The sequence below is a fragment of the Coccinella septempunctata genome, chromosome 4 (genome assembly GCF_907165205.1).
Source record: "Coccinella septempunctata chromosome 4, icCocSept1.1, whole genome shotgun sequence".
In the NCBI taxonomy this organism is placed as follows: Eukaryota; Metazoa; Arthropoda; class Insecta; order Coleoptera; family Coccinellidae; genus Coccinella; species Coccinella septempunctata.
The window spans coordinates 33,259,891-33,281,565 of NC_058192.1; the positions used below are offsets into that span (position 1 = coordinate 33,259,891).

At 39.3% G+C, this 21,675-nt stretch overlaps 1 protein-coding gene, 1 long non-coding RNA gene and 2 other non-coding genes across 8 annotated transcripts in view; 1 reads left to right on the forward strand and 3 right to left on the reverse strand.

Annotated features, from left to right (window-relative positions):
• Positions 1 to 4,100: 4,100 nt before the first annotated feature.
• Positions 4,101 to 5,774, reverse strand: LOC123312312. Its single transcript, XR_006537608.1, has 2 exons — positions 5,553 to 5,774; positions 4,101 to 4,231 (listed from the first exon to the last, which is right to left on the reverse strand). It is a non-coding gene; the product is annotated as an uncharacterized LOC123312312 (long non-coding RNA).
• Positions 4,296 to 4,367, reverse strand: Trnat-ggu. Its single transcript has one exon. It is a non-coding gene; the product is annotated as a tRNA-Thr (tRNA).
• Trnat-ggu lies at positions 5,397 to 5,468 on the forward strand. The gene has a single exon. It is a non-coding gene; the product is annotated as a tRNA-Thr (tRNA).
• A 5,888-nt stretch (positions 5,775 to 11,662) lies between the features above and the next one.
• LOC123311467 (protein still life, isoforms C/SIF type 2-like) overlaps positions 11,663 to 21,675 on the reverse strand; it is a 68,372-nt gene continuing 58,359 nt past the window's right edge. The window contains exons 3-5 of one of the 5 annotated variants that reach the window (XM_044895477.1): positions 18,328 to 18,431; positions 16,538 to 16,639; positions 11,663 to 12,088 (exon numbers count right to left, since the gene is read on the reverse strand). In XM_044895477.1, the coding sequence (XP_044751412.1) occupies positions 12,057 to 12,088; positions 16,538 to 16,639; positions 18,328 to 18,431 (238 nt within the window). In that variant the 3' untranslated portion in view covers positions 11,663 to 12,056. Of the gene's footprint in view, positions 12,089 to 12,753; positions 13,177 to 15,852; positions 16,640 to 17,099; positions 18,432 to 21,675 lie in introns of those variants that run through there. The other 4 variants (XM_044895478.1, XM_044895476.1, XM_044895479.1 and 1 more) reach the window with 4 other exon arrangements.

A 21,675-nucleotide genomic window follows, 5' to 3' on the forward strand; every position in this document is an offset into this window, starting at 1 on the left:
GATCTAGTGGAAGCACTTCAGAATTTCAATCACGCTAATGCGACTAACGAATTTTCGCGAATATTCACAAGATTAACACACATTCAGGGAAGACTGAATTTTATTATCACTTCCGATGAAACACAGTTACAACTGATCGAACAACTGAAGGCGACTACAACTAAGGCCTTGGAGACGCTGGAGCAACTGTGTAGTAGCAACACCCGTGGACAGCCATCCAGTCAGCAGGAACGGTCCCTCTTGGATGTGGAGGTTCCCAGTTCACCTGGGATGTCCCCGATCCAACCGGAAAGAGCTGAAACATCCCTGATTGATCATGGAGATGGGGTCAATCTTCTGACAGCTGCTGATGTCTCACATACTGGTACATCTGTAAGGAATAAAACATTAGAACATGTCATGGACGAGACAAGGCGGACATATACAGCATTATTGCGGCAGTTGCCGGCAATACTTGTCACACAGTCACAGGACTGTGGGACAGCATCACCTGAAGATCCGACACCAAGAAGATGGATTAATTCTACCCGCAGAGTGTCTTTTCTACACTTACCTGCATCTTGTGTGAGCTCTGGCAGGACCATGACCAGAGTGAGAGTACCATTGGAGCCGGAACCTCGACCGTCACCGGTGCCAACTATTCCTGTCCACAAATGGAATATTTCATTTGGTGGCACAGGTAGTGTGAGCGGCTTCATCGAGGAGGTGGAGAGATTGGCCGAATCTCGCAAGGTGCCCCTAGAACAAGTGTTCGAGTCAGTTTATGAGCTACTGCGGAAGGATGCCAGGGATTGGTTCATCCCCAGGAGGGGTACATTCAGGAACTGGCAGGATTTCAAGGAGCAACTTAAGGAAGCATTTTTACCGGTGAACTATGAGGAGAACCTGTTGGAAGAAATCAAAAGGAGAACGCAGGGCCCTGATGAAAAACTGCTGATGTACGTCACTCGAATGCAGAATTTGTTCCAGAAGTTAACATACAGTAGACCAACCGAAACGGAACAAATCCGAATCATCAGGCAGAGGCTATTACCGACCCTACAACAGGCCTTAACATTCCAGGAGACCAACACCTACGATGAGCTCCTGCGAAAAGGAAAGGTTTTCGAGTTAGTACAGTGGCAAATGAGCCAGTACACCAGGCCACCCTCTAAGCCAGGTCTTCTTGACGAGCCCCACCTGACGTATCGTCCGTCACAACAGAACCGGCAACAGGCCAGTTTCTCATTGGACGCCGAAAACATACCAGGAAACTCAGAGCCACCAGTACCAGTAGGTCACAACAGACCACAAACACCGCCATCACCGCCTAGAAACACCAGCCAAGACCGGATCGACCAACGGCACGAGTCGACAAGCAAAATACAGGTTCACCCAACCGAGCTTCATCACCTATACCAACACGACGATCAAACCAACAAGGAGACCGACAGGAAACACAGGGAAACCGGACTGATCCACCGACGAGGAAAGTATCTTTCCAAACACAGTGCTTCCGATGTGGTGAATACGGCCACATGCGACGGGAATGTCGAGGACGACCGAGGTTGTTCTGTTCTCGTTGCCAGAGGAAAAACATTCGCTCAAGCGATTGTCCATGCCGCCCGGAAAACTAAAGGGAGGTATGGAGAAGGGGTCGACCATATCTCCGGGGACGCTGACTCCTATGGCATCGACCGTGTGTAACGACAACCGTCCGCTGGTGGAAGTAAAAGTAGCCGGGAAGCGCTACAATGCACTGATTGACACCGGAGCCACGAGGAGTTTCATCAGTCAGAAAGTGGCAGAACAATGTGAACGCAAAGGAATCACCGGAGAACCCGTTGAGGATGGTTTTGTGGTAGTTGCCAATGGTCAGTATACCGCGACACCGAAACTTTATACTACCGCCATACACATCGCTGACTATTCTTTGACCGACATAAAGTTTTTGTTGGTGTCTGATTTACCGGTAGACCTCATACTAGGAACGGACGTACTGAGAGTGTACAATTTTTCCCTTAACCTTAGCACCGCCGAGTGCTATCTGGAAGGCCGCCTAATCTCCAAACCAACACCTAAAGTGGGAAAAACTGTGGAGGTACACGCCACTGGCGAACACTTACTGGAACTGACCGAGGCACAGAAAAAGAAGTTGGATGCTTTTCTCGCCAGAGAAATGAAGGAGTTCGAGAAGCTGTCCGGCACCACGAAACTGATAGAACACAAAATCAAACTCAAACCTGGGACAGAACCGATTAAACAGCGATACCGGCCACAGAATCCACAGATGCAGGAAATCTTCAACCAGGAAGTAGACCGAATGCTGGCTGAGGGAGTTATTGAGCCTTCTAAGTCGCCGTGGAGTTCACCTGTTGTGTTAATCAAAAAGAAGGACGGTAAATACCGGTTTTGTATCGATTTTCGAGCAGTCAACGAAGTGTCCGTTAAAGATGCGTATCCGTTGCCGTATATTTCGGGAATCTTGGACAAATTACGCAGAGCCAAATACATTTCGACGATTGACTTGAAACAGGGATACTGGCAAATACCGTTAGAAAAGGATAGCCGGCCTATTACAGCATTCACGGTCCCGGGAAGAGGACTATTTCAGTTCACCGTCAAGCCATTCGGCTTACACGCAAGCCCAGCCACGTTCCAGAGATTCCTGGATACCGTAATCGGTCCCGAAATGGAGCCCAAAGCGTTTGCCTATCTAGACGATATAGTCGTTCTAGGGGAAACCTTTGAAGAACACATGGAGAACTTAAGGGAAGTATTCAGACGACTAAGGGAAGCCAACTTACGTCTCAATCCTGACAAATGTGAGTTTGTCCGGAAGTCTCTGAAGTACCTGGGACATGTCGTCACTTCCGAAGGCATCTGTACGGATCCGGATAAAGTGGCATCCATAGTGTCATTTCCTGCTCCCAAGACCGTCCGAGAGTTACGCCGATTCCTGGGTGTTGCGAGCTGGTAACGTCGTTTCATCGAGAATTTCTCCAATGTAGTTTCTCCGCTAACCCTGCTGCTCAAGAAGAAACAGCGGTGGAAATGGGGAGAAGACCAGCAGGCTTTCGATATCCTGAAACACAAGTTGACTGAGTCACCGATATTGGCTTGTCCGGATTTCAACAAATCGTTTGTGATACAAACAGACGCCAGTGATACAGGCCTAGGTGGAGCTCTAACACAAGTGATAGATGGAGAAGAAAGGGTAATTGCCTATGTTAGTCGCACATTAAACCCAGCCGAGAAAAACTATTCCGTATCCGAGAAGGAATGCCTCGCCATCGTATTTTCCATAGAGAAACTACGTCCGTACCTAGAGGGATTCCGTTTCACGGTCATTTCCGATCATATGAGTTTAAAATGGTTAAATTCTATAAAATCACCGTCGGGAAGAATTGCTCGATGGTCCGTTTTTCTTCAACAGTTTGATTTCGAAGTACAGTACCGTAAGGGATCCCTGAATAAACTTGCTGACAGTCTGTCCCGGAATCCCTTACCGTCCGTAGATTCCGTATACCTGGCCGAAGTGGAAATTCACTGCCGATTGTACAACAGGAAACTACAGGAGGTTCAGAAGGACCCAGGAAATTTCCCAGATTATGCCATAATCGATGGGAAACTGTTCCGACATTTTTGGGATGCATCAGACTTCACGGAAATTGGAACTGGACAACCCTGGAAATTATGCGTACCCACCGAACAGCGTTCCGAAGTACTGAAGGAGAATCATGATTCGGAACTTGCCGGACATATGGGGATCGCCAAGACAAGTTCCAGGATTGCCCGGAATTACTACTGGCCTGGTATGTTCCGAGACATTGCGAAATATGTAAGAAACTGCACTTCGTGCCAACGCTACAAAGTTTCGCAACAGAAAACTGCTGGGAAGATGCAACCACACAGGATGGCAGATGCACCATTCAGGGAAGTATCTACAGATATCGTCGGACCGTTACCCCGAAGTAAAAAAGGTAATTCTTACATTGTGGTCATGCAAGATCGCTTCACGAAGTGGATCGAGTGCCGCCCGTTGCGAAAAGCTACAGCCAAAACCGTTTATTCTGCGTTATACGAACAAATCATCCTGAAATATGGATGTCCGTCCGTTGTTATCTCCGATAATGGAGTACAGTATGATAGTAAGTTATTTAAAAACAGCCTTCAGGAACTGAATATAGCTCACAGATTTACCCCACCGTACTCGCCACAGTGTAATCCGGTAGAAAGGGCAAATCGAACCCTGAAAACTATGAAATGAAAGGTTTAGCGGCATGCAGACAGGAATTGAATTCTGAAAAAAGTACCACCCAGAGCAGGATTCGAACCTACGCCCCCTGATTACCGGTCAGGTACTCTCCCAACTGAGCTACCCGGGCTGACGTGAGGATCCATCTGCATTGTCTGGCTACCACTATCCTCAGAATTCACATGTTAGTATTATCACTTTCGAACTCCGGCGTTCGGAAGCGATTGGAAATGTTATTAACATTTCCAATCGCTTCCGAACGCCGGAGTTCGAAAGTGATAATACTAACATGTGAATTCTGAGGATAGTGGTAGCCAGACAATGCAGATGGATCCTCACGTCAGCCCGGGTAGCTCAGTTGGGAGAGTACATGACCGGTAATCAGGGGGCGTAGGTTCGAATCCTGCTCTGGGTGGTACTTTTTTCAGAATTCAATTCCTGTCTGCATGCCGCTAAACCTTTCATTTCATTATATTTTCAGACACTAAACTATCATCACAATTGATATTTTCGGCTTAATTTGTTCAATGATCGGAGGTTCGCATCCGATCCCCGCTGATATCGCTATATGTCGACGACGCACCAGGAAATGGATATGTTGAATCCCGAAGATCATTGAAAGCGAATGTGTATCCCCTCCACCTTTAACATTTCCAATCGCTTCCGAACGCCGGAGTTCGAAAGTGATAATACTAACATGTGAATTCTGAGGATAGTGGTAGCCAGACAATGCAGATGGATCCTCACGTCAGCCCGGGTAGCTCAGTTGGGAGAGTACCTGACCGGTAATCAGGGGGCGTAGGTTCGAATCCTGCTCTGGGTGGTACTTTTTTCAGAATTCAATTCCTGTCTGCATGCCGCTAAACCTTTCATTTCATTATATTTTCAGACACTAAACTATCATCACAATTGATATTTTCGGCTTAATTTGTTCAATGATCGGAGGTTCGCATCCGATCCCCGCTGATATCGCTATATGTCGACGACGCACCGGGAAATGGATATGTTGAATCCCGAAGATCATTGAAAGCGAATGTGTATCCCCTCCACCTTTAACATTTCCAATCGCTTCCGAACGCCGGAGTTCGAAAGTGATAATACTAACATGTGAATTCTGAGGATAGTGGTAGCCAGACAATGCAGATGGATCCTCACGTCAGCCCGGGTAGCTCAGTTGGGAGAGTACCTGACCGGTAATCAGGGGGCGTAGGTTCGAATCCTGCTCTGGGTGGTACTTTTTTCAGAATTCAATTCCTGTCTGCATGCCGCTAAACCTTTCATTTCATTATATTTTCAGACACTAAACTATCATCACCTGAAAACTATGATTGCACAGTTTTGCGAAACCGATCAGAGAAACTGGGATGAAAAGTTAGGGGAATTAGTTTTTGCTATTAACACCGCTAAACAAGAGTCTACCGGGCTTACTCCGGCTTTTCTGAATTTTGGTAGGGAACTAAATTTCCCTAGGGCGATTTATTCGACAAAACCCCAAAATGAGGAAAACAGTAACCCAACCGAAGTAAATAGAGACATGACTCACCGTACAGAGCAAATCCGGCACCTACAGGAAGCACATGAGTTTGTGCAAGCTCGCTTGTACAGGGCTTTTGAACAGCAGGCTCATCATTACAACCTACGCCGTAGAGAAGTTCGCTTCCATGTAGGTGACAAAGTTCTCCGTCGCACAAATCCGTTATCATCCGCTGTCGACAGTTTCGCAGCTAAACTGGCTGCAAAATTCGCCGGACCGTATACCGTTATTAAGGTAGTCTCTCCTGTAGTGTATGATCTGAAAGATGAACAGGGTAAGAATGTTACCAACATCCATATTAAAGATTTAAAACCGTTTCACTCAGGATAGAGATATTTTTACTGTTCACCCGTTAATCAAACATGATCCCCAGTCATGTGAAATTTCGTTTTATTACCGTTCCGTTAACCATCACACTGGTGATTTGACAAACCCTTTGTCAATATCCTGACAGCAACCGTCACCGTATAAGATTTCATATCCTATTCAGTTCACCGAACAAATCAGTATCTACCATGTCATCTAACTAGAAACAATACTTTCTTTCTACATTTTGTTCAGTGGATTGAATGGATTCATGATACCGTTCAAGCTTTGCAGTTACAATTGGAAAACATTATCAAATGGTCAAATTCATCTAGATATAGCCAATCCGTTCAGCAGCACCGACATGTCAAAACGATATAAATTGTCAACTGTCTGTGTTTCTGAAAGGTACATCCTGTAGACAGAGCAAAGCACAGCTTGAAATCCGTTACATTAATTATTCTGTGAATTCACAAGGTTCCGAGACAAACCGTTGCTTTAAATATTGTATTCAGAATATTTAAGATGAATAACGATTAACAAATACTAACCGTACTACCTTAAAAACTGGATAGATAGTCTGAATTGTATCTAGTTCTCCTGTGTAACTTTTTCTATGAAATTGTAACACCGATACTGGTGAAAGTGCATATCCGTGATCTGTTCAATTAATTCTATCCAAGAAAACTGGAAAAAGCTCTGTATACTGTCAATGTTCTACTGTCAAAACATAACCTATGTGGCAATTAAGTATGTTCTAGGATATCAATTACTCCAACAAGATTTAAATGAAAGTTCAGCTGTTAACCTACCTAGCGGGGACTGTCGGATCAGAGAGCCTCCACCATTCCTCCGTCAGGGATTACGTTCCAACTCCGAACAATATTCTGGCACACAGTGAATGTCCACATCCACCTCCAGTCTTGTGAGAGGGTCCAATTCACCTCCAACAACGAGTGATTTCAAGCTTGGGTACATTTCCACCTACAACGAGAACACAAGTTAGTGAATGGTTCTTCCCACTTGAAGTACTAATCGAAAGAACTTTGGTTTGATGAAGGGGATATTCGAAACTCACCTGCTTGATCCATCTTCGTAGTCAAATGATACACCGAACCAACATCCAAGAAGGAAAAAGTGCCAACAAGTGGTCAACGTCAAAGATGCCTCATCAGCCCATTTCATCGTGAATAATAGTTCCCTAAAATCCAACCGTTAATAGGAAATGGAACAATCGATATGGAGTACTCACCGTTATATGTTGCCATCGATTTCATTTCCCAATTCTTGGGCGTGTGACACCCAAGGTTGCCACAGAAAGACCACAGTAACCTATCCCGTCCTACCCCATTTGTGTTCCGTTTAGACTTCCCGTTTAACGCAGACTTCTGTCGCCTGGCTATCTGGTGACGGAAACCAATCGGCAGAGGTCTCGAAGTTTTTCTACTGGTAATGCTTGGCGTGTGACACCCAAGGTTGCCACAGAAAGACCACAGTAACTTATACCGTACTACCCCTGTTGTGTTCCGTGTAGATTTCCCGTTTACCGCAGACTTCTCTCGCCTGGCTATCTGGTGACAGAAACCAATCGGCAGAAGTCTCGAAGTTTTTCTTCTGGTAATGCTTGGCGTGTACACCCAAGGTTGCCACGGAGAGACCACGATAAACTACCCCGTTATCCTGTAAATTGTTGCATTGTGTTTCACCTGCATCAACCCCGTCCCGTTTATTGAATAGTTTCAATTCTGATTGGCCTGTACACTGAAATTCACTGGAAGTGCTCGGGATCAAACCCATTGCTAAATTAACCGATTACACAGACTTGGATCTTTCTGAGACACCCGGTTGCTGTAAATTTTATATAAACCCCGTACATCCGTTTTTGTCTCAGAAGGAATCAAAGTAACTGCTATTAATTGTTTGCTTTCTTTAATACCTGATAGTTTGACTGAATATAAATTGATTTGAATATTCTTTGATTCATTGATTTCACTTTCTGATCACCGTGACAAGTTATTGCATTTCTATTTTCCTTATTTTTGAGCTTGGTCATCAGCTGTATATATTTCTTGACTTGGAAATAACTGTATGGTTCACTGTAATTTAGATTGTTGTAATAAATTCGGTTTTAAAGTACTTGTTATCGCTACCACCTTAGATAAACCCGAACTCTGTCTCCGACTAGTAGGTACCTGGGTGGGTTTGCTATTTCTCCCTATTGAAAGAATAGCTGGCGCTCGAGATTAAACCCTTTTCCGAACCAAACCCGTTACAGTATATCAAACTTTATTAACAAGTTGAATAAATCAAATAGTTTTACAGGCAGTTATACTTACTACTAACAAAGTACTCAATAACAAACATTATTTTTTTTTTCCACTCTGTAAAATGAAGGAATTCACCCAGCCTAAGATGCTAATATTGTGTGCTGATATGAAGTTCCCCAAAAACCTCCACCCATGAACGCAAAATGAAGAAAAAAAAATGAAGCAACAATGAGAGCGAAGAAAGCACAGCGGGCGAGCAAAAACAGTACAATCTTAACAACAAAAATCAAAAGAAATCGCTGAAGTATTCCTGGTTCTGAAGTAAAAACTTTTTGGTAATGATTTTGAATTCTTTCGAGTCATACCGATTCTTTATCCTACTTGGTAGTTTATTAAATAATTTAGGACCCAAATAAGTCAAAAATCTCTGACATAGATCAGATGGCATTAAAGGCACCGGCAAGTTTTTTTGACAAGCATGTCTCGTGTTGTAAAATCGATTTACATACAGGCTTTGACCTTTAGTTATGTAATCCAAAACGACGTGCAAATATAAATTTCCTACTCTCAGTATATTACAGTTACAGGTTGATCGAAGGGTAGTTGAACGGTTTTCTACACATGATTTTCAATATCAAGTTTTGGCAGGTCATTACTCTTCTAAAAACATTATTGTAGGCTCCCCCCCACACAGCAATGCAATATCTCAAATTTGATTCGACCAATGAATAATACACGATTTTGACCATTTCATTATTTAATATTTCGCGCAATTGATAGAATTTATAAAAAATATTTCTGATTTTTTTTATTCAAAAAGGCAAGGTGTTCGTCCCATCTGAGATTTTGATCAAGAAATATACCTAGATATTTCATTTTGTCTACTCTTTTGATTTGTGGGCAATTGCTGGTACTGTGTGTACAAAAAAGATTGTGAATTTTTATTATGGTTTGTGATGGCTGATCAGCCATTGTAGCACTGAAAGTCATAAAAAAGGTCTTGGTAAAATTTAAGGCCAGGAGGCCATCACTTAACCACGTGTAGACTGCACTGACACCCCTCTCCGCCCGCTCATACACCTCGTCCCAAGAATTACCCGAAAACAACAGAGCTGTGTCATCAGCATACGATATAACACGACATTCTTCGAAGAATGGTTTTCTCTTATGGTTTTTGCTCGATATAACAATGGTCTCTGTGTTCCTATCAATATATTTTCTCAGATTTTCTATAAAAAATGTATATGCCACTTCAACATCGGTATTATTTTCTAGAATTTCGTTCCAGTTTTCATTTTCTAAATCCTTTTTCAAATTAACATAGTTTATTTTATTTAACTTAACCTGCTTGTTAGGAATTGAGCGCGCGCTACCCGGTAAATTGATACTCAAAATAGTAAAATAATGGTCAGTTAGCGAACTTTGAATCACCGCCGGTATCATCTGGTGTTTAATTTTGTTTAAATTTTTAACGAAAATGTGGTCGATACATGTGGAAGAACTGGCGGTTACCCTTGTAGGTTTGTTTATACACTGAATAAACCCTTTGACTGCCATAATATTCAAGTAATTTGCAACAGAGAGCTCAGTCTCATCCAATATATCTATATTAAAATCTCCAACCATTATTTCAACTTCACTGTTCAACCCGAAATTTAACAACATATTTTCAATCTCATGCAGATAACCATCCAACCTTGTAGGTGGCGGTCTATAAACACCAGTAATGCCAAAACGTTCACTATTCACTGTAAACGTACATCTGATTACATTTATTTCAGTTAATTCAATCACATTTGATGAAGCATTAAAGGACTTTCTAATATAAATTATACAGCCGTCATTTCTATTGAACTTAGAATTGTTGTAGAATATATCGAAATCAGGTAATCGAAATATATCCACGTTATTAAGCTGAAAAGTTTCGGACAAAACCAATACATCTATCTCATCAAGATTCATCGCGTGCAAATATACCAACAGTTCGTCAAAATTTTTATGGAGACTACGAATATTCAAATGAACAATGTTCAACCTATTTGGACCTTCAAAAATCGTACGTACCTCTACCAAATCATCAATTTCTCTCGCGTCCAGCCCGCTGTACTCTCCAAGCTCATCACTAAAATCCAAAAAAGCAGAAATTTTACTGAAAAGTACGTCGGCAGCGTCACCGCATCACTCCAAATTATTTATCTTTAATAGATACTGAACTACAATTTAAAAAGATTATGGGAAAAACAAAATCAAAACATTCAAAACCCAACTCATTCAATCAAGTTTTTCATTGATTTAACATCACGTATCTTGTGGACTTTCTCGTTTATCTTCACATAAATATTTCCATATCTAGTGAAAACACTTTGTTTGTTGGTCAATTCCTGTGCCGAACGGTATAGTATTAGGCGATTCTTCGTTAAATCTTCAGCAATGCCCACCTTTGTTCCTTTCAATTTATAAACATTCTTCAAAACTAATTTTTTCGCTGCATATTGCTGAAATTTTATGATCACTGGCCGTGGTTTTTCACTGACCTTGCCGACCCTGTAGCATGTAGCGATGTTTTCTTGAGGTATTTTGATGTTCATTTTATCCTTACAAAGTTGGATGAAAATTTCCCTTGTATCTCGATCCTGTTCTTCCGGCAAGTTGTAAACACATATATCGTTTACCTTCCCGTTCTGCTGAACTTTGTCCATTTTCTCTTCAAGAATCCTTATCGCATCGGTATGTTTATCAACAGTTTTTTGGAAGGTAGCTAGTTTTTCCTCGACCTTGGCTAGTAAAGTACCAATGAATTCTTCATCGCAGAGCAGTTCTCGAAGCGAATCTTTTATAGCATTTTTAATGTCACCTGTTGTTTTTGGAGGCATACTTAATTTCACAAATCTTGATGGTATGCTTGATTAAAACAATTATTTCTTAGTTTGGAGATTCAGTTTATAGGGAGCGATACGAAGGCACGTCTCATACGTTGCGCATCTGGACGGTGAACTGTTACAATATTTAGTCAAAGACGCACCATGTAGATCAGAATCGGCTAATATTTTTTTGAGATCGACTCAAAAATCACAGGCGACCGACAGTTTGAGCACCCCTACTCTAGGGTATTATCTAGCGTTTTAAGTGTCCCTTAAACGTTTTCGAATGAAACCATAGCAGAGTGTCACCTAAATAGCCTCGGGTGTCCTTCAAATACAGGGATTGTTGGTCAAAACTGGTATAAAGCCTATGTGTACGTGCAAACTCAAGAAAATTGTAATAATTCATTTGGGCAGGAATAAAGTTTTGAGAGAATAATATATATAGAACTCACAATTTTGCATTTTTGTATATTTTATTAAATCTTTCATTCTCGCCCTTACATATGTAGTTACATTTAAACAAACATACACTCAGATATAAATAAATTCCTAGGAGGTAGAAAGAAGATTGAACCAAAATAACTGCTGTTATAGGTATTGAGCAAAGAGGCTGTTCGAAGAGAATATTACAAAATACAATTCAATTGAAGTAATAACATTATTAAGTCAAATTTGGCACAATATGGAGTATCAGAAAATGTAGTAAAAAATAATATTGATGAAAACTTCATTCACAAGAAACAACAGCAAATGTGTATATGTTAGCACATAAGTTTATGAGGAAATTTTTGATCTAGATCTTCCCAGTACAATTTTCTCACCCAATTGATCCGTCATTTCTGATCAGCTCAATTTAAGGAACTTCTCGTTAGACAGTGCTCTATAACGAAATATTATTTGTGAGTTGAATGAATATCTTCCAAAAACAAACGCAATATACAAAAATATAAATGCAAACACATTCTAAAAAAATGATTGATATCGATCAAGGAGAAAAGTAGGTCAGATTTACTTGATTTTCCTTGCATTGAAATTATTTTTAATGAACATCTATTGAATGAAGTTTCACCTGTAATAATTATCTTCCATAAACTCAAATCTATTGACAAACAATAATTTTTAAGATGAAAGAATAGTATTAGAAATTATATTTTGAACGAAATCCAATATCTATATATGTTTCTATTTTGATATTGTTCTTGATGGTAATTTACTAGTGGATAACAAACTTGACATATGCAATACTACTTACAGGAAATTTATCAGTTGATTGTTTCGAATTGAGCAATTCAGTTAACTAAGATTTTTAACGGGGTTATGTAGATTATATCGCATATACTTAATTAGATTCAACAAGTTCCTGCAAAGACTCTCTTGAAAAAATCTGCAAATCGAAGCTTTTGTGCGGAAATAATTTATTTTGAGAATAACATACCCATTCCACTTATTACTCAGCTTGCATAAAACATTTTTGAAAACTTCTATCCATGATACTCAAACCAAACTATATCAACAAGTTTACTTCTCTTAACACGTAAGTTAGGTTATTCCACTTGAAAACAGAATATATATTCCGAAAAATCAATAGAAATCAACTCCTTATTCACAAGTTTTCAATAATCTTGCTGCTATGAGGTCATCACATAATGTCAAGGAAAATTTCTTATGGATTTCATTTCCAAGATAAAAACAACATATTATGCTAATTTACTTACCCCAAAAATACATTTTAGTTTCTATATTGATATATCTAGCACGTATCAAGTATTTCCTAAATATTCGTATGATATTCAATAATAATATGAAAATGCTCTAGCGCTTCCATTAATGATTTATTTCTTGATTGTTTCGAATTACGTTAATATTTCTAAAATTTATACATCATCAGAAGAGGGGAAATCAAAAAAAGAAATATGTTTTTGAGGTATGATCAACAAGTTATGAAATCCATACTTTATTGTGTCATTTCTGAAAAGTTCAAAATCATTATGAGCTTAGATTATTCTTCTGAAAAAAGGAGATGTACGACAAAGTATATGTACCTTTGTATTCATAGTGATAACAGAAAAATGATGCGAATAACGAACACTGAACGATAACAATTTCACGTTAAAACATATGTTATCTACTTATATGGAGTAACAATTTTTGGATCAGTGAGTAGAATGAACTCATTCTTCCGAAGAAATAATAATTAATAATTATTAATTATACGCATGAGTGGAGGAGGATCTACCTGAAAATGTCTTTATGCCCAAACATTTATAAAACATACTTCCAAATGTCGCCAGAATTCATTCACACCAGCTATTATGTAGGTGATATCTTTGAGAACAAATTTTGTAATGATTTCTAATGAAGGATTTAAATAATCACCACAAATATCGAATAAAAGTTCTATAGATATAAAAACATCGAAATCGAGATTGTAGAACATCTTGCTTGAGCAATAGTAATTAATTATTTGGTTGATATTATTCTCTGAAGAACATTGAGTATCTTATGTGGAATTCTTATTTACGTACGTTAACGATTCTGCAAAAAACTTTTCAAACTGGTGCGCAACTAATCGAGTATTTTCTTTTCCTTCTTCCTTCTCTATTAAGACCAGCACGCACCTAATTAAACTGCTTATTATATATTTATGTTTCATCGTCGTTATTATTAATATTGATGAGAGAGACTGAAGATCAACATAAAAAGAATTAAATGTTTCGGATCATAAAATTCGCACTAATCCACTACAGTACTAAAAGTGGAAAATTAAGTACAGCCTAATATTTGTTCAACGTACAGGCTGAATCGACAACCCTTTTTCATTTTCCACCATAACTTTTCATTCAGGCTCATCAAAAATATGCATTGATATGACGATTTTTTTCTGGAAACTTCATTGCCGTTTAGCAGTGTTCGTAAATGTATAAATTAGATCCTTTAGACCAGTTTGCACCAAACGCACTTAGTGTTAATTGTCCCTTAAAATGAACCCTTTACTCAAATTACGTTGCACCAACTGTTAAGTGACATTCAAATGGCTAAAACTAGCCTTAAATTTAAGCGCTTCTGTAATTACCACTTAGGTATTCAAGGGCGGGATTCTTACCTATAATAATTTGTTGAACTCATAAACTGGCTGCAGAACTGCTGTGGTTTTTCTAATAACGTCAAGTACCTGTTATTTGACAATTCATTTCATTATCAATAATAATGCTGATTCAGCAACAAAAAGTTGTCACTCTTTGGTAATAATATAATAGTTTACTTGACACTGACTGACAGGACAATAAAGTTAGGTTAATGAAATGACAACGATCATCTTCAACCGGCCAACCAATGAAAAGGCTTTATTGGACTAGAATGAAGTTGCACCAAAATAAAAAACTGAAATATCACTACTCATTTTAAGAGGGATTGGTGCAAACGGGCCTTAGTCTGTTTTTGAACATCACATCCATATATTCTTCATTTGAATTTTTTTGTGCGCTAATCGGGTATATATATATATTCTTTTGAATGTCAGCAATACATTTTAGTTATCAAACAATATAGCATATGTATGAGTTTCAGCAAAGGTTAGTGTAACGGGGTACCATACAATTTGGAGTATGATACAAGAGCTTAGGGAAAAACCTCAGTAAAAAAACCCTGGCTACCCGTGAGTAGTGTAGTGATGGCAAATATGTTTACAGAATAAGCTTTTAATACTGAAGGGCTTCCTTTCCATTGACATGAAAATTTCTTTATCCTCTTTCCATTTCAAAATAATATCTGAAACAAAGAAACAGAGCAGAAAACGAGAAAAAAATGAATAATAAAGCGTTCATCCAAACTCATTCTAAGACTTGATGATGACTGAAGAAAAAAATAAATAATCATAGGTACATAACCTGTTTTTCAATTGCACTGGGAGGAATACCATCTCTGCGTAAAAAATCTTCTGCTGATCTTGGTGGAGGATCACTCTCGTCGTTAGGAATGCCTTCAGTACTCAAATTAATAATAGCCAAATCTTGCTTTTGACTGGGAGGGTCTTTCGACCAGGTCCAGTCTTCCAAGTGATGATTCTTCTATTCTTCAGTTATTCGAGGAACGCTACAGGCCCCTTATATTGGGGGATCATCTCCCATAGATATACCAGTGGTTATTCAGTAGAAAATTGAAAAAACGGGGAAGAAATTCAAAAAACTTCTGACACCTTATTGACAATTTGTCATAGCTAATCGGGTAAGTACACACAACGAAGTGAATCGTTAATACAAGTCGGACATTCGAAATTACAAAAAGTCGATCCTAAGCAACGAGAGAAGATAATGATGGTTTTTTAATGTTGTTCGGAAACGAAGCGAAACACATCATTTCTACGAAATCAATGAAATTTTCTTTTCAATGCATAATTTTTAATGGCCATGGTTTGATGCCTGAAAATTTTAATATAATGGAAAATTAACGGCATACAGACAAGAATTGAATTCTGAAAAATTAAAAACTATCGGATAACGTAGGCTTTAGAACAGGGAGTGGTACAGTTGGGGAGAAGGTCCAACCCTGGCAACCTTGCCCTACCATATGTTCAGGTAATAACCAGTCCTGAGTAAAACAGAATTTTTTTTTTACCAGTGACTTACACGTACTTCAGGACGTAGGTTGAATCGAGCTTCCATTATTAGAAGCTCCTCTAGTCACACCAAAGGATCATCATCTCATTTAGAAACAGCCTATGTAATAATGCTAGTAGTACATGTGCAGAAACTGGGTATTTATATTTTGCCATTCATATTGATTTCCCAAAATACTTTTCCTAAAAACTGATCCTCTTTATTCCTTCATGCTCCAATGGGTTCATGTTCACTCTCAATTATTATGATACCTTTTCATCTGTTCCATAGTGTGACATTGACTTTTTTCTACTCTCTATTTGCTACTTATTGGAATGTCATGGCGATTTTTTGGCAGTATGTTTTATGTTTCAATACTGGACGTACAAGGTTTATTATTTGATACAATATTTTCGTTTCGCAGTTCGCACTTAAAATAAGCAATTTGAAACCCACTCAAAAATATTAGTTTCAAATTCATAGTAATTATTTACCTAATGCGAAAGTTCGTTATAATGAGTCATAGTGTTGTTTTCCAATCCTTTGATATCTGAATTCACTTGGTGTTCAGATTCGTTTATGACACGATATGGTGTTTTAAGACTGTGCAAGTGTGTAAAGAAACGAAACACAGAATCGAGTTCCAGGAGGTTCAAAAAAATCAGAAGATTAGTGTTGATTGAAAGTATTATGTATTTCTAATCCGCCACTACTCGTTTCTACGAGGGACTTACGCGAAGCACTAAGAATGGTTGAGGAGTTTTCTCTGCCCTTGCGCGGGAGAGTGGTAGAGGTAGCCCCTAAACTACAGTCTCTTGGCTTCCACACTGGCGACCCTACAACATACATTTTCAATTATATTCATAGGTCAGTTGAACGTACTCAATTTTCAAGATCTGCCGCATGAGTGAAATTGAATAATACGTCTTAGAAAAGTATGATGTTGATTTATGAATTTTTCTGCAACATCATTTAATTCATTTTTACTCCATTTAGAGAAATCTGAATAATCGTACGTACACTTAGAAAATCTGCATATTGTTGGAATCTTTTTTCTATTGCTGAAAAAAATTCTTTTTTCTGTTAATATTTTCAGAATTCTGAGATTGCCTTTATAAGAATTGAGAAACTTACACCTTATATTATTTATCATATCAATATTGCTGTTATCGAAAAAATATCTTGTTTTTAATATTTATTGATCAAAAATTAGTAATTAATATTAATAATAGATTAAATAGGAGAAATAATTTCAGGAAAGTGAGTACGTATGCCAAAAACTTTTATTCAGGGTCGTTTGAAATCCAATAGACATAAAGCACTACAAGTAATGATGCAAAAGCAAGGGATGCTATAATAGTAAAATGTGAATAAAATTGCGAAAAGACACTGGTTAAGAACTCGATTTGATTCAAAAAATAATTTCCAAAGAAACCCAACAGCATATATTGTAAGCCGAATGAAATAAATATCAGAATTCGATGCTTACCCCTGAAAAACGAAGTAATTTGCTGAATCCTTTATGATAAGTCCACTTAATAATTGATTGATTTCTTCAACATTTCTGTTTTTTCTGACTTGTTTTCGGATTTCAAAATATGTACTTCTTAAAAAAAGCTCATGGCTACTTTCCGAAGTTTGGTAATTCGCGCTTCGCCACCTTGTGCACACTAATGCAGCCAATATATAAGAGCCGCTGTCCACCAAAATTCGGTACCGAATTCAGCACTGAAATTTGGATTGTTCACAAATCACATGCGCATGCTATTGATTTGAAATTTAAGTACTGAATTCAGCACTCAAAGAAGGAATTCGTAAGAATCTCAAGCGTATGGAATTAATATTAAATGTAAGTAGTGAATTCAGCACTTGAAGACGGAATACTTACAAGTCACATGCGCGAGCAGTTAATATAAAATTTCAGCACTGAATTCAGCATAATGGCAAGTCGCATGAACTTAGTCGATGATATGGTGGCAATAGTTAACCAGTGTCCGCTCAGAAGCTTGATACATATCACTTATGACTATCAAGAATGCATGTTAAGGAAGTGTGTATTGTGTTTATATAGAAAAAAAATATATATGATTTGGTGTTGTGATTAATTTTCATGTCATTTCCAATAAAACATTTTATTCAATTCATTCTTCGAATGGCGTTTCCATCGGCAAGTCAGGTGAAGATGATATAATGCTTCCTCTTCTGTCAGGTGCATAGTGCTGTGTGTTTTCAGACTTTCCCGACAGATAGCACTCTATGCAAGTTGGACTTTCACTGGTTAATATTTTGGCCGAGTTCTTCAGAGAAGACTTCAATTTTCTTGGGCTTTTTTTCTGGATGTCCCAATGATTCAGACCTCCATCTTTAGAACGTCGACTGAATTTAGGGCTGAAGTTATTAGGACCTTCCTTTTTGATACGATTTGGACTTCTTACTATCGGAGACTTTTTTGGGGATGGGTTTGAGGATATTGGCACATCGGAAATCATGTCCAATTCAATTATTTTCTTGTTGATCTGCTTACCTAATTCATCTGTCTTAACAGGCTGAAAGTCTTCAGGATTATGAGAGGATTGGATCAATTTCGCTTGACTTCCGGTGCTCCCTGCTGACAAAGTTGAGGTAGTGCTGAAAGAATAATAAAAAACGTTTTGTGAAAATATTTGAAAAATATAATAAATTCATGGTGAAACTGCATAATTGCATGAGGAAGATGTTCTTTTTATCGATAGCTTGGAAATTAAGATTGATAATAATGATATTATGTTTACATTGAATTCTGGTGCTGAATGCAACATCATTTCAACAGAGGTTCACTTCAAACTAGGATCAGTAGAAGAAATATCAAATGCAAGGGTATCTATCACTGATGGCGTTCGCTAAAAAAATGGTGATGGCGAGAGGATCTGCCTTATAAGGGGTCAATATCATAAAATACTATTTTATGTTGTAGATAATGCTGACACACCAATACTAAAATTGCAAAGTTGTTTAAATTTGAATCTGATCAAGTACATTATTATTCACCTTATTTATTCGATCAAAGAATTAAAATTTAAGGATAAAGCTCAAGTAGTTAATTCTTTTATGGAGGTTTTCAATAAATTGGTTGATATTCCTGCTGAAACTCGTCACTTGAAACTGAAGGAAAACGCCATTAGATTACATGATGAATCTTCAAAATTATGCACTTTTCCGAAACCTGTTAAACCATATTCTCCATCAGGAAAAAACTTTGACCTCACATCTCCGCCACTCCCAATTCTCAAGTGGTTGGGGTTCAGGAATGTCACCCGTAGGGACCTTTGCAGAAATTTTCAGATTCACTGTAACTGCCTAGACGTGCATGTCACGTTGTTTCAGCTTAGAAAAAATAGCAATAGATAAAGTTGTTAAGAATCACTGTGCTTTTATTCAAAACAAAAGGAGACGTGTTCAGGATAGCCAGTGGCTGAATACACACCCCTTAACAACTCCCTTTGGAAGATACACATTCTTTCGTATTGCAACACTGCATAGCGGAAACTGATATTCTTCGGTTGCGGCTGTCCAAGTTGCACACATTTTTAGCTCCGATTAAGGAGCCTTGGATTAGGGAAGGCGAGGTGAGGGGCCTCTCCTTCAAAGGTGGTATGCTGTTCTGCTCTCCCAAGGATACTAATCCGAGGGCGTGTATACTTGCTTCCACTGATTAAAGGGCTCAATTACTAACAAGTTTCTGTTTCAGAGATCCGGTAGGGCTTCAGATTCTAGACTGTAGAGGACCGCTGAAGAATTTAGTGGTATGTTCGGCACACCTTCTCTACGACTCCCCGAACCCACCGCCATCAAGGGAATTGGAGGAGCTGGTTAAATTATGTTAACAGAAAAGATGGCCCTTGCTCGTTGTGTGTAAAGCTAATGCCCACCACATTATATGGGGTAGCACTGGGGGTCAACCCGAGGGGTGAGGCTTTCTGTACCCAACAAGTGATGATGAGCCCTTCGAGTAGAAGGGAGGTGCTACTTTGTGTAGCAGGTCCATCGCTGACTTCATAGAGAATTGGCGTTTAGCAACGGAAGCTGTGTGTGGATATTTCAAAGTTTGGATATAAAGGTGATTCTGTTCAGGAGACAGAACGAACCTTTTAGAAGTCTGTAAAAGTTCTTTTTTATTGATAATAAGACAAATAATAATAATACTTTATTCATCCTGTCAGACAATTGTACATGTATAGGACAAGTTAGAGAAAAAAAAAAACAAAATCGAAATAGAAAACTACTCACAAGAATCAGAAAAATATTCAGCAACAGAATAATAACATCTACTAACTAAAATAACTTTAACTGCTTTTTTGAATTCATTCAACTTAAGACTTCGCAATGATTAAAGTAGGTGATTAGAAAGTTTGGTGAACTTATTTTCGTTTTCTTTGGTATAGATCAAACATTTGAGAATGAAAATCCAGGCTAGGGTACTGATTACCGATTACTGATTACTGGGTGTGTTGGAAGGATAAACCAAACCTGCCACTAGAGCGAGCAAGCGGTCTATTGTAACACACAGGCAAGCTCATAGAGCTAGATCTCTCCCTCCAGTCCCATCCTGTCCAAAAAGGTGATGATGTCGGAGGGGGAGTGATTCTTGATTTCCTCTAAGATCATCTTCGGAGAATCAAATACTCCATGTCTAACCCTCTCTGCCGCCGGGCAGTCACAGAGGATATGCTCAATTGTTTCGTCCTCCTCTGCAGAGCGGGTCATTGACGATGCTAAGCTTTTTAGGGTGGGCTCTGAGTCTACAGTGTCCTGTGAAAGCCGCCATAATTGATCTCATCTTTCTTCTAGAAAATCCTAGCCAACGAATGGTGTATGAGCTGGGAGGCACTGAAATAGCCCTATGCGAGTGACGCATTCCAGGACGGTTGCGCCAGTACTCCAGGACCTTTTGCCTTATCCAGCTGTTGTTTCGGTCCCTGATTAAGGAATTGGAAATTCCTATGCTGGGTTCCAGGCCAATAAGCGTTGATGTTGCGCCTTCTCTCGCTAGAGCATCCGATGCATCGTTGCCCCTGAAGCCAGAGTGTCCAGGTACCCAAATCAGTTGCGGTCTGTTTGAACTTCCTAGTTTGGAGAGTTTAGATCTGCATTGAAATACCTGTGCCGAGTTGCATTTGTCTGCCGCGAGAGATTTAACCGCAGCTTGACTATCCGTTAGGATTTTTATCGCACAACCAATGTTAAGCAAATGGCTTGCGCACAGATCAATGGCGAAGATTTCTGCCTGAAAATCTGTCGCCGACTTTCTCAGACTGGCACTGAGTTCAGTCAGCGGTCTACGACTGTAGACTCCGGCTGCAGATCCCTGACTGGCTCTGGAGCCATCAGTAAACCAGCAAGGTCCTTGTAGATAGAATTCCTTGTGACGGAGCCATTTGTCTCTGCTTGGAATCAGAGAACTGAAGGTTCCACCCGTGCTGGTTCTAGTGATTATCTGATCAGTTCTTATGCCCATCATATCGTCTGTCTCCAGTTGGACTGAAAGACGACTGGGCACGAAAGTGAGTTCGTCAGGCTCATATGCGGTAAGGTAGTGCAGCCTGTGGGTTGCTAGTCTTGCCTCTCCCTGGACAAAAATGTGAAGGGGAGGGATGTCTAATAGCATCTCCATGGACGCAGTTGGAGTCTACCTCTCAAGTCTTTCCACAAATCCTTTGGCAGGCCCATAGGGAGTGCCTGGCTTTGTGGATGTGGAGGCCAGGGTAAGGAGGCCATTTTCAATTAAAACCGGTCTACAGGAGGACCTAGGCTCCACATTAAATATCATACGCAAGATCTTCTTCTGTATAACAAAAACTCTGCCAACGTTACCCCAGAGTAGGATATTGTATGA